The sequence below is a fragment of the Vanellus vanellus genome (genome assembly GCF_965231255.1).
Source record: "Vanellus vanellus genome assembly, chromosome: 10".
NCBI classification, from domain to species: domain Eukaryota; kingdom Metazoa; phylum Chordata; class Aves; order Charadriiformes; family Charadriidae; genus Vanellus; species Vanellus vanellus.
In genome coordinates, this window is record NC_138915.1 from 3,489,714 (window position 1) to 3,506,582 (window position 16,869).

General features: G+C 40.2%; 1 protein-coding gene across 3 annotated transcripts in view; it reads right to left on the reverse strand.

Annotated features, from left to right (window-relative positions):
* The window catches only part of ATRX (ATRX chromatin remodeler), an 83,716-nt gene extending 67,380 nt beyond the window's left edge, over positions 1-16,336 (reverse strand). For all 3 annotated transcript variants that reach the window (XR_014269523.1, XM_082488042.1, XM_082488041.1), the window contains exons 1-4: positions 16,197-16,336; positions 4,496-4,608; positions 2,340-2,395; positions 1,250-1,302 (exon numbers count right to left, since the gene is read on the reverse strand). Coding sequence is in view for 2 of the 3 variants with exons in the window: in XM_082488042.1 (XP_082344168.1) it covers positions 1,250-1,302; positions 2,340-2,395; positions 4,496-4,608; positions 16,197-16,216 (242 nt within the window). In the remaining variant the exon portion in view is untranslated. The remainder of the gene's footprint in view (positions 1-1,249; positions 1,303-2,339; positions 2,396-4,495; positions 4,609-16,196) is intronic.
* Positions 16,337-16,869: the final 533 nt, after the last annotated feature.

Sequence of the window (16,869 nt, forward strand, 5' to 3'; positions counted from 1 at the left end):
TCACAGGCTTGCTGTATTATTATTTTTTTTGTAAAATCAAGGTTTGATGTGTTTTTAAGAAGGTATACAGGAAGTCACACCTTTAAGAAAAAAGCCTGAATGAAACACAAGTGACTGCTCAGAAATTTTATACATCATTCCAAGTTTAACAGGCAGTGCAAAGAGAACACACAGATATTATCAAATGACAAAATGCAGCTTGGCAGAAAAGATGCTTCCAAGGAAATAAAGGAAATGCAGGAAGTGAAAAAGTTGACTGTTGAATAAATAGACCAGTTGCCAGAATTTCACACAAACATAACTTAGAATTGAATCCATTGAAATGAATTAATTTACTATGTCAAGGCAGGGAGAAGAAAAAAAAATAAATAAAAGAACGTTGAGCACCATTTTCAGTAGTCTGAAGGTAACACATGAACTACTGCAGGGTATTGTTTTTGTCAGCATCAGGCACGGTATGATAAATGCACGAAGGAAAATACCTTTAGTGATAGACAGGAAGCAAGAAAGCAAGACTGTAAAAATTATATAAATGAAAAGAGTTCAGGAGGACATTGGATTCAGAAGATAAGGGAGAAATTAAAACCAAATATAAAACCACACTTGCAAATATGGAATCAAGACAAACGGAAAAGGGAGAATGAAGAATATTACTTAATTCCAGCAGACATGATAAAATAAACAAACTTGGACAAAAAGGAGAGTGAAAAGAGATAGATGTACAAGACTTTTTAAGGAGCAGTAGGAAGACAGTTGTTGAATGTGTAGGTTCAAACTGGCTGGTAATCAGGTATCTCCGTATTTTTTTAAATCAAAAAGCAGAAAAGGATTAAGCCGAGATACAGCAAATGGCAGTTTCTGCACAGGAAAACTTAAAGGAACATTTTCATTCTACAATCTCCCAACAGTAAGGTACATAAAGCCCTTTTACCATATGACTCAATTTACATTTTGGGAAGAATCCTGCATGTGGAAATAGCAAAACTGAAGGAACAATTGTATAAACTCCTTTATCCTGAAGATACAGGATAATCTTGTTGCCTTTATTAATAAAAATCGAGTTTTATGATCTTAACCTTTGACCCCGAAAGATGGTTTGAATTTTAAGTGCACTATGAGGCATTTCTTTTATGCTAACTTAATAGATTTATACTGGTGTATACTAGAAGTGTCAGGCATAGTGCACGGACTTTTCTACAGTTTCACATGACAAAAAGGTAATTTATTTATTTTTATTTTCCAAACCAACCTTTTTGAACGTGATGATCCTACGGATTTGGTTCTTTCTGAAGAACTACTGCCCTAAAACCAAGAAAAAAAATAAAAAGTCAACACATTTGCGACCAAGTGACCTGTCAACCAAAATAGTTTCTTACATTAACTAGAACACTTCTCAGAAGTCACCAGCGCTCTTACAAAAAAAAAAAAAGGGGGGGGGGGGGGGGGAGTGGGGTTTGTGCACGCATATCATAACTAGGTTTGGGAAGTATCAAATAAACACCTGAATTTACTGCAAAAAAGGCAAACTAAGGCAGGACACCGGCACTTGTGCTTCCTTTACGTACTAAGATAATATATACCAGAATGTTTCCAACAGGAGAGTAGGTATTAGTCAGACACACCACATGAAAAATGTCTTTGATGTATGTAACACATCATATAGAAGAAATTTGTTCATGTTTAACAAAGATGCTGTACCTCCATCTTTTTTCTTTTTTAAAAAGGAAGCATATTTGCCTAAAAGGACAACTAAGTACCTACTGTTATCTGAGTAACAGAGTGTAAGTGTAAATACAAGGTAGAGACCAATTCTTCTAAACCAAAAATAAGTAAAAGCCTGTTTACGCATAAGCCAAAGAACAGAATAAGGATAAAAGAATATTAACCAAATTTCTTTAAAAAGAAAAACTCACTTTGCAATACACTCAATCAGAATCAATTAACAACACTTGGATTTCGTAACAAAAATGCAATTGCATACCTCAGGTAAGTAAACCTAACTCTCTAAACTGTGTTAAGAGACATTTTTCCAAGGAATTAGTGTGCATCAGAAAGACAATGAAGTTGTCCAAGTAAATTTGTGTATTTCAATAATTTAGAAATAGGGGGGGAGGGAACAGGTTTGCTTGCATATGCCTAAATCAAAGTCAGTATCATTTAAAATCTAATATTTTACAGCTAATGTTTCTATTCAGCAGATATGACGGCATTTACTGCATGGTTCTGACAATAGACTTTAAGTATTTATTATAAAAGCAACAAAGTGAACTCAGCATTTTGTATACTAGCCATTCTGCACGAGTCATGCAACTAAAACTCAAAAGCATTTTTATTCCTACCTCTTCTCTATTGTTCTCCATTGCAGCTGGACTATTTTTAGGTTCTCTGCTTTTACCTATGGACAGAAATGAAAGAAATCCACTGAAATGCAAGAAATATTAAAAGTTCTTCACATTGTATGTCATAGCACTGTTTGTGTTTCACCAGCATGAAAAAAGATGACTGCATGACTTTCAGAGATGAACTGTTGCGCAACAAAACACAGTCCGCTGAATGGCATACATTTTACAGACATCATTTAGAAATTACTTTCAGTTAAGTCACTGATAGGCTGAAAGACAGCCTTCCCATCAGTGAAGAAATACCGAAGAAATGAAAGTGTAACTGTATATGCAGAAATAATATAGTGTATCTTTTAATGTCTAAGAGCTTACTTAAAGTATTTTCTTTTACATATCTTGACATTAAAAACACAGTATTAATTCTGGGATCATGGAACCACAAACAAAAATCCCATTTGATACAGGGTATGATAAAGAATCCCCATTTCTTGATCTTGGGAACTTCTGCTGAAGTATCACGTGAATAATTTCCTTTTCCTATGTTAACATTTCAGTTTGATGCCGACACAAGGAGGTTAGCACCACATGGCAGCAGACTCTCTCTCAAGACAATGTATTAAAAGATAGTAACTGCACACCATAAAACCCATGTAAGTGTACTACTTAGGACAACAGAAGTTTGAAAACAAACTCCATAACACAGCCAACACACTCTCATTCTCCTGTACTCTGTCACTTCAGCACAACTTTTAGTTCATTAAACAGTAGAGACTGAAAGCTTTTGCACCTGTATCCAGTCCTTGTTAAACCAGGAAGCACGATTTAATCTAGTTAAATTTTGAAACAAACTTTATTCAGTACTGTTATGAAATATTTTCACTTTTTATGACTGTAATCAAAACAAAATGTTTAAAATTTATTACCTATTTCTAACTAAAAGTAAAGTAAAAATTTCTAATACCAAATTTGACTTTGTGTAGGACTCAAGGCTTTTCAGAAGTATTATTTTGTTTTCAAATGTTGCCAAATTACACGTAGAAATCTTTTTCAAATAATTATGAAAATATAACCTCCAGAACTTCTTCCACAACTACAAGGACTGCAAAAGCTTTCCTTCAGCAGAAGAAACAAGATACTGCACATATACACTCAGGAAAAGTGAACAAGGAACCCCAAGCGCAGCAAATACACGTTTGCCATCTCCTGTTTCATAGAAGGTACATTACCAGTTGGATTAGCTTTTTTCACATTTAGAAAATATTCAGAACTAAAAGAAATATTGTATCAATATTATATCAATACTTTGATGTAAAACAGGACTGATTTTGTTCACTAATTTTATTTTTTAGCTGGGCCTCTTCTAAGTACTGAAATTAACAGCATATTGTGCAGACACTGTTTGCTCTCAGAGCGATAAGACCCATGTTTGTAGCTGATGCCCAGGCATGGTGTGCAGAGAGGCTCTTGCTTATACCTACTGCTCTAACACCCAAGGGCAGCCAACTTTGTTCGTTGCTCCGTTGGAGGGTCAGTAGCGGAAAAGCTCCTCCACCTGCAGGGACGAGCGGACAGGACAGGGGACCCAAAACTGACCAACAGGGTATTTCATCATCCCATCTGCCTCATGGTCAGTATGAAAGCTGAGGCATCAAAGGGTCAGCACTCTTTCTTCAAGGGCCGGCATCTGAGGAGGACTCTGTCTGTTCGTCTGCCTTTGACCCCGATCCTGAATCCAGATCCAGAAGCCGGTTCCCATCCGTCACTGAGCCCAGTCTGGGACTTCCCCAGTGCCAGCCAGTGACGTGATTGTCATCCTGGGAGCTTAATGTGGTTTTGTATATATTTCAGTATTTTCTTTTTATTTTATTATTAATATTTCATTAAATAATTTAGTTCCTTCTAAACACCTATGTCTCTTTTTCCCTCCTCTGCCTCTCTCTTTGAGGGGTGAGTGTCTGTCGCTCGCCCGATGGCCGGGTCAGCCCAAACTGTGACACAAAAGCCCATTATACAGTTAAGATATCACCACCAATCACATTAGGACTTTGCATCATTGCCCCAGTGAACTGTGATATAGTGAAATAACAACACAAAGTTACTTGACTTTAGAATCATATATACATTGAAAATAAAAGGATAAAATGCCTTTTTACCTATCGTTTTGTTTTTAGATAATGCCGGAGGAGAGTTTGCGTCCTCAGACTCTTCCGATGAATGAGCCAAGAAGTCATGAAGTTTCTGCACCAATGTATTCAACTTGCTTTCACTGTTGAAATACAAGTAAAACTTGAAGTTACCTATATATCTCGCTCTAGTTTAGCAAGCTTGAAAGAAATTATGTTTAATCTCAATTAATAAACACCTACAAAACAAACTCAGTTATTGCGTAAACATTTGTTTCTGCAAGAGAACAAAGTAACTAAAAACCATACAATTTTGTTAAACCCTGAGTAATATAATAGGTGCAGCCTTACTGACAAAAAAAGCACTAAGGACTCTGTCAACAGTAATAATAAAAAGCCTATTTTAAATCAGTTTTATGATTTAAAATAGTTTTTGCTGTTTAAAATTATTTACAAAATTCAAGAAAGTCTGAGTGGTAATGCTGCTATGACATGAAGATAGCAAAAAATGAATTTAAGATTCTACTTTCTCAGAAGCTGAACAGGTAAAAATAATAAAAGTTTTATTTTATTACCAAAAATGTAACCTTTGAGGATATAAAACACTAGAAATAATAGCAGAATTTCACCCACAACCTTAGAAACAAACAGGTCCACTGAGTATGACAGATCTACATAACTATGCAAAGTTTCTATTAAATCCGCCGTGTACATATGCACTGTGTATCCTGTATTAATTTTGTCAAAGAACAAACATGTAGAATCAGATCATTCCTTGATCTGTTTGTATGAGTATTCTTAATTAATTTATAAAAAATACTACGCTGGGAATTTTCACTAGGTAGTTTTAGATACCAGAAATTGTCAGTCTTGTATATATACAGATGACAGTAAAAAGGCAACACCTTTATCTGACACTTTTCATAGAATGGTTTACATTGGAGGGGATCTTGAAGATCAAGTTCCAACCCCCCTGCCAGAGGCAGGAACATCTCCCACTAGACCAGGTTGGGGTTTTTTTGTTGAAAAGCTCTACTGCTTCATAATCTACATGTTATTCCCTCTCATTGTACATTGTTTATTTCAGATTTTCTCCTCCGGGTTTCCTGAGACAAGTGCCTTTTCCTAGCTGCAAGCGCACTGCCTGAGGCGGAGGGCAGTCACACTTTCAGACCCCACTGTACCCAAAGCTGCCACTCTCAGCTGTTTGTCACCGCTTCCCTCTGGGACACTATCAGTCCTCTGAAATCTGCCAGCTGATAGGTCTGAGTCATCCTACCTTATCTGCTACTACAGATGGGTTTTCAAACTGCTGAACTACACTACCCCCTTCCCAAGTTAGCCCAGTTAAAGGATGTGAGTTTCCATCCACTTTTTAGCTCCCCATTACTTCCAGAATAGTCTTCTGATCCCAAGAAGTAGTAAGGTTTTCTGTCCCTGTTTTACAGGCTGTAGGAACTTTTGAATACTTATCAGAAGCTCAATCCACTCACCTTTACCATCTCTACTATTTCTCTGAACACATCAATTTATTAGCTTCTGACTTTCAATTTAACTGTTACTGCTAACAAAAAGAAAAAATCACCAGTTTTATACAAAAGCCATGCAGGTGAGCGCTCTCTTGAGCAATGACTGAAAAGGTATCATCACATTAATGCAAGTGACTATTTAAACCAGTGAAAATAACCACATATAAACCAGCATAAAACATCCGTTTAAAAAAAAGGACAACAACAAACCTGTAATTTGTTTTAATCTTCTGAGGTACTCAAAATAAAACAAAACAGCACTTCGTAATGGAAAGATTTTCTGCATGAGTAAAGGACACTTTTCTTTCGAGACTACATACATACCATCACTCACTTGAGCAACTTTGAAAGAGAGTGTAACAAAGCCTGGTTTACTCTCAAGTGTATCTTAAAATTTTTATTGCAATCTGTTTAAAAGTCTTTCCCTCTAATTACTGGACTCATGCTGCTACAAAAGTGTCAGTCCCTAAACTTGGGCTTGCCTTTTCGTCATGGATGGAGGGCATGCTTGGAAAACTACAGGAGATGCTAATGTTGCACTTCAGTTTTAACAGATTGCATGCTCTTCTTTAGAAAGGAGATTTAATGACAATTTATTCACATTAGATGAAAAAAAAAAAGTTAAAAAGTTGTTCAGAATTATTTGATAGTTAAAGTACACAAAGAAGTTTTATATCCATTCCAGGCAGTCTGAAGAACTAATGCACCTTTCAAAAGACTGCAAAAAAGTACGTTTTTTGTAGTAAAACCAAAAAAACCTCACATGTGGAATTCTGCTCATTTAGTTTATAAATAACTTGTTTTGGTCACAACATTTTAGAAAAGAAAATGGGAACTATAAATGAGTTATAATATTATTGTTCGCAATACAAAACAAATTCAGACTGGTATGCATGTGACTAACGCTTGGAACATTATCTACTACCATTTATTAACCCTTACCTGAACTAGCCTAAAATTATCATTTGCAGAGCAAAATGTTCATGCCAACAAACAACAGTCAAAAAAAATATCTACAAACTAATACTAAAATGTCTTCTCAACTTGCTTTTCGTCATGATTATTCAGCATTTTGCACCATAAGCCTGTATTAAGGAATACCAGGTCAAATGTAAGTAAAGGTGTTACACTTACTATACTTCACCACAAAGACATTTTAATTTAGGGCAATGCTTTACCTGTTTTTGTACAAAGGTGATTTTATGTCAGGCATTTACAATTGAGAATATGTTATCTACAATCTTTTTTAAAGCTTCTACTGCAAAAATCCTTATTCTTTGTAATATATTAATAGACTCATCCACTATTAAATTGATCACAACCTATAAAATGTTATTTTTAAAAAAAAAAAACAACATAGGAGCCTAAACATTTATAACCGTCTCAGAAGCCTTAAGGGAAGCAAGCAGTCTCCCTCTACTATATAGCAACAATCCCTATGCTATTTACCAGTGTTTTCAGGTTTGCATGTTCTAAGTAAATGGCTTCACCATCAGTCTAGAGCTATTTCAACACTGTTTAGCCTAATTAAAACAGGAATGAAAGGAAAGGTGTCCTATTATTGGTTTGGCCATGAACCTGATTTGTGACCTTGGGAAACTATCTTATAAGATACCATTTCTTACCTAAATTCAGAGCAAGTGCTTAATCTTAAACAGTAAATGCCTGGCCCTTACTAGGATAAAAAAGGTACATAACAGGGAAACCACGTTATCAGGCTAAATGATTCTACAAAGCAATAGACCAGATAAGAAGAAAATGAAAGGATGGGTGGTGTCCTAATCTAGACATACTTAATTCAATCTGCTTGTTGACTGCTGTCCCCTTGTATGTGTTTACCTCTATTGGGTTTGCATGGCAAGGTTTTGGTCACAGGGCGTCTACAGGGGTGGCTTCTGTGAGAAGATGCCAGCAGCTTCCCCCATGTCTGATGGAGCCAGTGCCAGCCGGCTCCAAGAGGGACCCACTGCTGGCAAAGGCTGAGCCCATGACCATCAGTGGTAGAACCTCTGGGTTAACATAGTCAGGAAGGAGGGGGGGGAAACTGCTGGGCGACAGCAGCCCGGAGAGAGGAGTGAGAGTATGGGATAGCAACTCTGCAGACACCAAGGTCCGTGGAGAATGAGGGGGAGGAGGTGCTCCAGGTGCCAGAGCAGAAATTCCCCTGCAGCCCATGGTGAAGACACCATGGTGAGGCAGGCCATGGAGGTCCACGGTAGAGCAGATATCCACCTGCAGCCTGTGGGGGACTCCATGGTAGAGCAGGTGGATGCCTGAGGGAGGCTGTGACCCTGTGGAGAGCCCACGCTGGAGCAGGTTTGCTGGCAGGACTTGTGACCCCACGTGGGACCCAGTCTGTCCCCATGGAAGGGACCCATGTTGGAGCAATTCATGGAGGACTGTCTCCCATGGGAGGGACTCCACAGTGGAGCAGGGGAAGAGCGTGAGGAGGAAGGAGCAGCAGAGACAACGTGTGATGAACTGACCACAACCCCCATTCCCTGACCCCCACACCGCTCGGCAGGAGGAGGTGGAGAAATCGGGAGCAAAGTTGAGCCTGGGAAGAAGGGAGGGGTGGGGGAAAGGTGTTTTAAGGTTTATTTTTATTTCTCATTACCCTACTCCGATTTGGTTGGCAACAAAATTAAATTAATTTTCCCCAAGTTGAGTCTGTTCTGCCTGTGATGCTAAATGCCTGTCCTTATCTTGACCCAGGAGCCTTTCGTTGTATTTTTTCTCCCCTGTCCAGCTGAGAAGGGGAGCGATGGGGCAGCTTGGAGGGCATCTGGCATCCAGCCAAGGTCATCCCACCACATTGCTTCATCACCTGTGTTGGCTAATGATCATGCTTCTGCAAAGTGAGTCAAATGACCTTGGACAAATAAAATTTTAAGGAACAGTTTTCATTTGGATCCAACTTGCCACACATTCACGTGATCACTCCCTCTCCCGGCAGGTGAGGTGCTGAAAATTCATAGCCAGGGCAGGGGAAGAGCAGGACTGCCCATTTCAGCAGCAAACCTGTGTCACATTGGATTATACTTTGGAACTGCACTGGAAAAACTTCGTTAGAGCACTCAGTTACTATCTACTTTCTTCAAACACTTCAAAAATGTAGGTGGGGAACGTCCCAGTTATTGTCAACATTTGGAAGAATAGTTTTAAAACTGTATTTTCTTTAAACAAACAAATTTCTCATTCTTCCACAGGATACTAACCAACTTTTAGTCTAAATAAGTGCCCCTCATCTGAATTTCAAGTGGCTCCTGAAAGTTGATGAAACAGGCGTGCTTTCCATCTTTTCATCTATGTCTATGCTGACAAATACGCTTTTGCAAAATTTTTCCTAAGTACTCACCTTCCTTAAGTTCAACACTTGTCTAAAATTTTTCTGTTTAAGCTTTTAAAATGGTTCAAGAGCACAAGTTTTTTAAATTCATCTTTACAGTTGCTTCAAGTTAAGTCCCAATTATTTTTCACTTTTGAAGTTGAAATGAAATAGTGCAGAACATCAAGTATTAAGCGGACAATATTAAACAAGCCTTAGAAAAAAAAATAAAGAAAAATAAAACCAGATGTGCTTTTAGACTGCCAGTCTGTAGACTACTATCTTCTGCTTCAGACTGTATGCCTACGTGAATGACAGAAATCCAACAACCCACAGCAAAAGTCTGGGCATTTTAATTAAGACAGTGGGAAGAGGAAGGGAAAGGAAAAGACTATGTCTATGTCAGAATACAGAGGAAGGTTTGGTGCTGATGACCCAATATCCACGCTACATACATTTCAGTAATTCAAACTAGGTGTAGTCTGGTTCTGCAGACTGAACAAACACTAGCAGTTGGAGCACATCAAGAATGCTGAAGCACATCTTTCAGCTTAGCTCCACCCAGAAGGAATCCAGTTTGCGCACTCCAAGCACCCCCTGCATTATCAACAGAACTGAATAAGCAAGGACAAACCGCAGGCTTCTTTCAAAAATGCACTTAATTCAGATGCTAATATGGATGCACCCGAAGTTCCGAAGGAGACTGAAACGTAACTTTCCAAAGCATTTCTATGTCTAATGAGTTACAAATACGATTATCTTTTACAATTACTATTTTATAGTAAATAAAGCTAAATTTTATGTAATTTAATTTAAAATACAATTTCAAAATTTGTACTAGGCATCCTTTTTTTTAAAAAAAAAAAAAAAAGTACAGTTTCGTTTCATACTTGCTAAACCTTGATATAATCAGGTCAGTATTCTGTCACCTGCAAATCTTCATAGAAGTTTTTCCTGATGAGAAGGAAAAGTGTTAGAAACAAAGCACCTCCTAGTGGTTGTTTTTTAACTCAACCATGGTTTTCCAAGGAAAAAGCAACATGATATTGTATAGACCAAATCAGATTAATATTTTGTAACTGATTTATACTGACATACTGATTATGCCAAAACAAGTGAGGCTTTACAATCAGGATTCACACAGTCTGTTCAAGTTGGCACGAACTAGCTCTACTGCCAAAGGACACAAACCCTCATGCCCCAACACACATCCCCCTGATACCACCTACACTCTCACTTCCTGTTTTAACCTATGCACAGAAGCTGATTCATATTAAAAGTTGCCATTTATTCTACCAAATCTAGATTATTTCCCTAATCCAGACCACTGTTCATTGGTACGAACATTTCTGCAAGCAGAGGTGATGACAGCCTGAGCTGGGGATGAAGGAACTGTAACTTCAGTGGCAGCAATATGCTATGTGAGCTTGAACTATCACGCAGCAGCAAAATTAGAGTTGGCCAAGTAAACAACACCAAGAATCCCAGAATCATTGAGGTTGGAATGGACCTCTGGAGATCACTTAGTCCAACCCCCCAGCAAAAGCAGAGACAGCTACAGGAGGTCACCCAGAAATGTGTCCAGTCAGGTTCAGAGTACCTCCACAGATGGAGGCTCCACATCCTCTCTGGGTGACCTGTTGCAGTGTTTGATCATTCTCACAGTAAAAAAGTTCTCGTGTTTAGATGGAACTGTACCACATTAAACTGATTAAATCAAATACAGTCAGAAAATACCTGAATACCGAAGCTCTGACTGAAAAGAGATGCAGGCATCTAGCATTTCTTCAGACTTGCAGATTCTAAGGCTAAGACTTTGTTAACACAGAATCACTCTTTTACGTTGTTTAGAACTGACTTTAAATCTACAGGGGCCTAATCAAGTGATACCTAGTACAGGTGAAGATACTGGATGAAGTAACTTTGGAGCTTAAGTACAGCAAAACAGGTTCAGACAAGTAAACAGAATTATTTTCCTCCAGACACACAAGGGGAATGAAAAAGCAACGGTTAAAAGTCACTAAGAGACCCTTTACTCTGTTCAAGGAAGATTACACAATTTCTTTTTGTTGAGATGGTATCCAAACAACCGTATCAGGATTTGGCTGAGAGTTACCATGCTTCACTAAAAAGTGAAAAATTCTTTGTTTTTTAACCTGTTTCTTTAATGTAAGCATTAAAAAAAAAAAAAGATAAAAGAAAAAAATACGACAAACAATCTCATTGTTAGGTTGATTTGAACGCCACACTGAAGTCTATAACTTCACTGGCAAAATAATCTGCAAGCTGCAAAAGAGTGACTGAAGTCAACCACTTGAAAATCTAAATACAGTATTTTCACCTTTATGAGACAAAATACATGGCAAAGTGAATACCTTACTATATTAATTCAGGAAAGGAAGCTCCACAAAACACAGAGTTGTATTTAAAAAGCTTAAAGATGCTTTGTTTAAAGGGAAAGAAGGGCTCCACATTGAACAGCATCACGCCCCTCTAACTCTCGGACTGCCTTCTCTTTTGCTTCATATGCCTTCTGCTTCCTGGAGGTCACCACAGACTCTCAGTGAGACATCATTCATCACAAACTCTGTCTAAGAATTAAAGCATGTCCCTTCAAGTCTCCCAGATAATCCCAACGAGGTTTGCCACAGGCTTGTAAGAGTTGTAGCCGATCTGAAGCACAGCTTTTTATTTTACAAGACAAAAGTCATCTGTTTGCCCCACTGTCAGTCCTGAATTTATTGCCTAACTTTTTTTTGCTTTTGCTTTACATGATAAGATGCATTTGCCCAACCAGGCTTCTACAGTTGAACCTATTAAGACCTACAGTTGCACCTACTAAGACAGAAATTTCTACAACTGTGCAGCTTTCAGACTTGCAAATAAACTGCCTAAAGAGCAATAAAGTTGACACTGGTTAACAACCTGTGTAATCGAGGTCTTGACTTTTTCAAGGTTTCACTCCTTTTTTAAAGGAAAAAACCCAACATCCATCAATCCATCATCCATCTTGAATGATAACTGCTTGGTGGCTCAATGTTATAACAAATTAGGAAAGCTTTACACTCTTCCCTTAGGAAATCGGGCCACTTTACCTACCATCAAGTCAATTTCAAAACTTTAAAGTCAATTAAAGTCAATTTCAAACCTTTTGTTGTATTTGCCACTGAATTTCTACAATTTCTTCTTTCTCCTCCTAACTCGCCACTGGAAGAACCTGCCACTGATCTATCCATGAACTGATTAATGTTTCCAAATCACCTGCAGGCACAAGCTGAGCTCCGGTGATACAAAATGTGATTTCATGAGGTTCCACAGTATCCTTAGGCTTTCCGGTTTATAACAGACACATCTAGCGATCCAATCTAAAAACGTACTTTGTCATGGACTGCAGGCATTTGTTTTTATGGTGAACACAGCACATTTTAGTATTATTTTTGATATTTTCTTTTGCGGAGGTATATCCATGTAAAAAGCACTAACTTTTCCTCCCTTCAAGCAGAGAGTGTGAGTGCTCATCTATAGCTGTACTGGAAATTTCAAGTTTCCACAACAGTAAGGTCACCCTACTGCAGAATTTGTATTATACACCCCTTTGTCACACCAAATTATTTCATAGAAAACGAAGATACCTTCAGATAAGCACTATGGAGACCCTGACACAAAGTTTACAAAACTCTAACAGATACAGTATTGTACTAAAACAGGAATAATGAAGTCACTGCAGTAAGTTCCTCTCTTAGAGAATTTCATTTAATTAGTGCAAACTTAGCGGCTCTGGGGCACATCTGGCACAGAAGATGACAGCCAGCCTAAAGTTTTGCTCTTCCTGGGGGAAGAGTCAAAGAATCTGCTTAAAGCCATTCCACATGACTGTGCAAAAGACAGCCAACTTACACTGTACCTTCAGAGAATATGGAAGATTGCTATTGACTTATTTCCAATAGATATTGTGGCATTAAACAACATGCCTCATATAACCCTGTAATATCACTCAGAACAAAGAAATTCAAGTGACTCAAAAATGCATAAATTTTAACAAAAATGTTAAGATCAAGTTACCAAAATATCATACTGAGATTTGAAGTCTGAATCATTAAAAATCTGAAGTTTATTTTGCCAACTTAAAAAATCTACTATCACAACATTGACTACCAGACGGTACAAGTGAGTAAGATTCCAAACTTGTCTTCTTTTTCTGTTGTTGTACTTATTTTGTACAACGTATGAACTGATTGGTAGGAACAGATTTCTCCACTTAAAAAAAAAAAAAAAAAAAGTTTTTTTGGCAAAATTTGTAGAGAAATCTTTATAAACCTTTACAAACACAGCACTTTTTTTAAAGTTTCGTAGTAAGTTGCTCCAGTTTTCATGGTGTTTTCCAGCATTCCAAACTTCTCATCCTGGGCATGGGAGACTCCTAGGTTCTTAATATTAAATAAAAGTATTCCTTACAACAAACTTTCCTTTTAAACACTGTAAGGCTATATTCCAGAAGCACTGGAAAAATATTTTCTATCAAAATTCTATTGTTTGCGTATCTTCCAAAGAATTCTAACAACAACAAGGCTTTATTTCTGTACAGGTCTTACTTGAGCAAAACTACAGATAAGAGAAGATGAAATGAATGTGTAGGGTGACTGCGCAGGGTGACAGAAATGCAAGCAGCTGACAGGCCAACAGGACTTGTGGGAAGTGGGAACAAAAGAGAGATAGTGTGTGTGTCTGTGTATGTTTTTCTTTTCCCTCTCATTCTCTCCAACTCCAATTTTAAGTAGAACTTGAATTGACAGAAAATAAGAAAAAGCCCATGCAATGTGTTCATCATCTTACAACCCCGAAACCATGGTACCCTACGACGTCACGCCTAGTTCCTGGCAGGGAACTGTTCTTGTAAAATAAAAACTGTTCAAGATGAGCTCTCTATAGGATGATAATTACCAAAAAAAGAAACCCCAAAAACCAGCCTGAATGAGAACTGAGTCCATGAACAGAAGAAAAGTTTGGAGCACCAAAAAAAAAAGATTATTATGTCCACCTGATTAAAAGTAGTTTGTGACAGGGCCTGCTTATTATGTGCAACAGATCCAACAAGACTACATACAATCTCAAATCTATTTTGTCCACTTTTTGGTCTTCAAGATTACAAATAATCTGAAATAATCCAATTTACCTTTCTGCCTGCAGGTAATCTGAAATGTTGCATGCAAAATATATATGAGCTTCTGTATCCTCTTCCACTGAAGCACGAACTAAAGCAGTCCCTTAGCAGTAACACTAATTATTGCACTAATGACAGCATAAGAATATGAAAAGAGTTAAGTACAGAAAACTTCATAATGTAGACCAGAAACAAGCGGTTCAAAAAACGACAAAGCAGAATATGGGAAAACAGAGGACAAAATACAACAGTCATAGTAAAATAAAAAGTGGTCTAAAGGGAAGAGCATTTTTCAGAATATATGATACTAATTATGACTGTAAAACAGTCAACAAATATTAGTAAGCCAGATCTTAACAAACTCTACCCTTGATTTTCAGGGACTGGGGAAGAAAAAGGAGGAAGCTAAGAGCACAGAAGGGAAAAAGCGGGAATGAGAAGGGGGGGAGACAGGCAATCCCTATCCTACAAAATAAGGATGAAAACATGCAGAACAAACTGCTAACTGCTGGGAAGTCATGCACCAAATAACATATATTTGCAATACTCATGACTTGCATCCAACATGTGATCAACATCAATAATGGTGATAATCTTTTTAAAATCTCTTTTTGTTAGAAGTAGATTACATATGCACTACTTCCTCAGAAATGTTAAGGCTTTAAAGATCAAGCCATACACAAGAGGAGGAAAACTACCATCCCTGCAACTTCTGGCTGGGACTGAATGATAATTATGAACAACTCAAACTAAGTCTAAGACTGGATGGTGAAGATACACAAATATGACCACAGAAAAAAACTATCCAAGGCTCAGTACTTAAGACAGTGTGATGCTTTCCTTTCTTAATGCTGTTTGATTTTGAAGATATGTGCAATATTCGTGAGGGCCAAGTGACAATACTTTATTGTTTACATAGTGCCTCAGGCATCCGGAATATTTGTGGGTGATGGCCTGTTCATCAAACCCCTTGAGATACCGATAAACTGAAAGCACACAAAGCCAACTATTGATTAATAGTTGAACATGGCGTCTTTCCTGACTTTACTTGGGGGTTTTTGTCAGCTGTCTTACTTTACGCAGCAAAACAGGAGCCGTTCGTAACAATTAACGCGGCAGGAGACGGCTCTTCGAGGGGAGAGGGCGATGTTTGTAAACCAGCACGAAAACAGACCCTTCGCGGGGGGAACGGGCGGGATAGGAAGGACTTTTACTACAGCACAAACACGTGGGGCGGGGGCGGACAAACGGAGGGCACATCCCCGCGGCGGGGGCACGGCGGGCGATGGCGGCGGGCGATGGCAGCCCCGCCCCTCCGGGCCTTCCCGCCGGCACGGAACGCACCGGGACAGGACATCCCTATCCGCCCGCCGGGCCCGGGCCCAGGCCCGACCCCGCCGTGCCCGGGGAAGGAGGGGCCTGCGTGCCGCCGCTGGTGAAGCGCTGGGCCGCGGTGAAGAGAGAGCCCGGCCGCCGCCTCCGCCGCCGTCCCGTCGACCAGCCTCCCCCCTCCCCCCCCCCGCCCCCGCGCTGCCCACCCGGCCTCCCGCCGCCATCCCGACCTGCGCCGGCCCCGCTGCCCCGCGTCCGTCCCCGCCCCACCCCCGCCGCGGGGCCGCGGGCCAGGCCGGGCGGTGCAGCAGCGGAGGCCGCCCGCCCGCCCGCCAGCAGCGGCCGGCGCTCCCCCCGGCAGGGGCGGGCTCCGGGCCGTACCTCACGGGCTCTGCGGTCATGTCTCCGCTGACCGCTGCTCGGTGCGGCCGGCCGGGCCGGAACCGGGCTCAGGCGCTAGAAGGAGACAAAGCCGTTATTGCCACCATCGCAAGCTCCGCCGCCATCTTAGCGGAGGGAGGCTGAGGGAGACCTGCCTCCTGCCGCCTTCCTCCTTCGCCGACTCCCATTGGCTCCTTGCCGCCCCCAGCGATTTTCTAATTGGGCGGCTCCGACGGGGCCTGTTGCTAGGGTCGCTTACGTCACCGCCCCAACCTTCCCCGCCCTGATTGGCTGGGGGGACGGTTACATCACCGGCCGCGGTCTGACGTCACGCACCAAGTCCCGTGACATCATTTCAAAACAAAGTGTATTGACGCCTTTGCCCAGCAGGGGGCTCCAGCCAACGCCTGCCCCGACGGCCGCGGCCATTGCAGAGCAGAGGCACAGCGAGAGTGCGCGTCTGTCGCGTGTCACCCCGGCCCAGCCGATGCTGCCATCCCCCGAGGACTGCAGCAACCCAGAGACAGCAGCATCAAGCTCCTGGTAGCATTTAAATGCATCAGTAACACTGCCATCCCAGCCAAACTTTACGATAGCAGCAGAACAACCCTCGTCCTCCCTGGGGACCAACCACCCAAGGCAGCGCAGACCAGGATGCGAGCAGAGAAGGGAG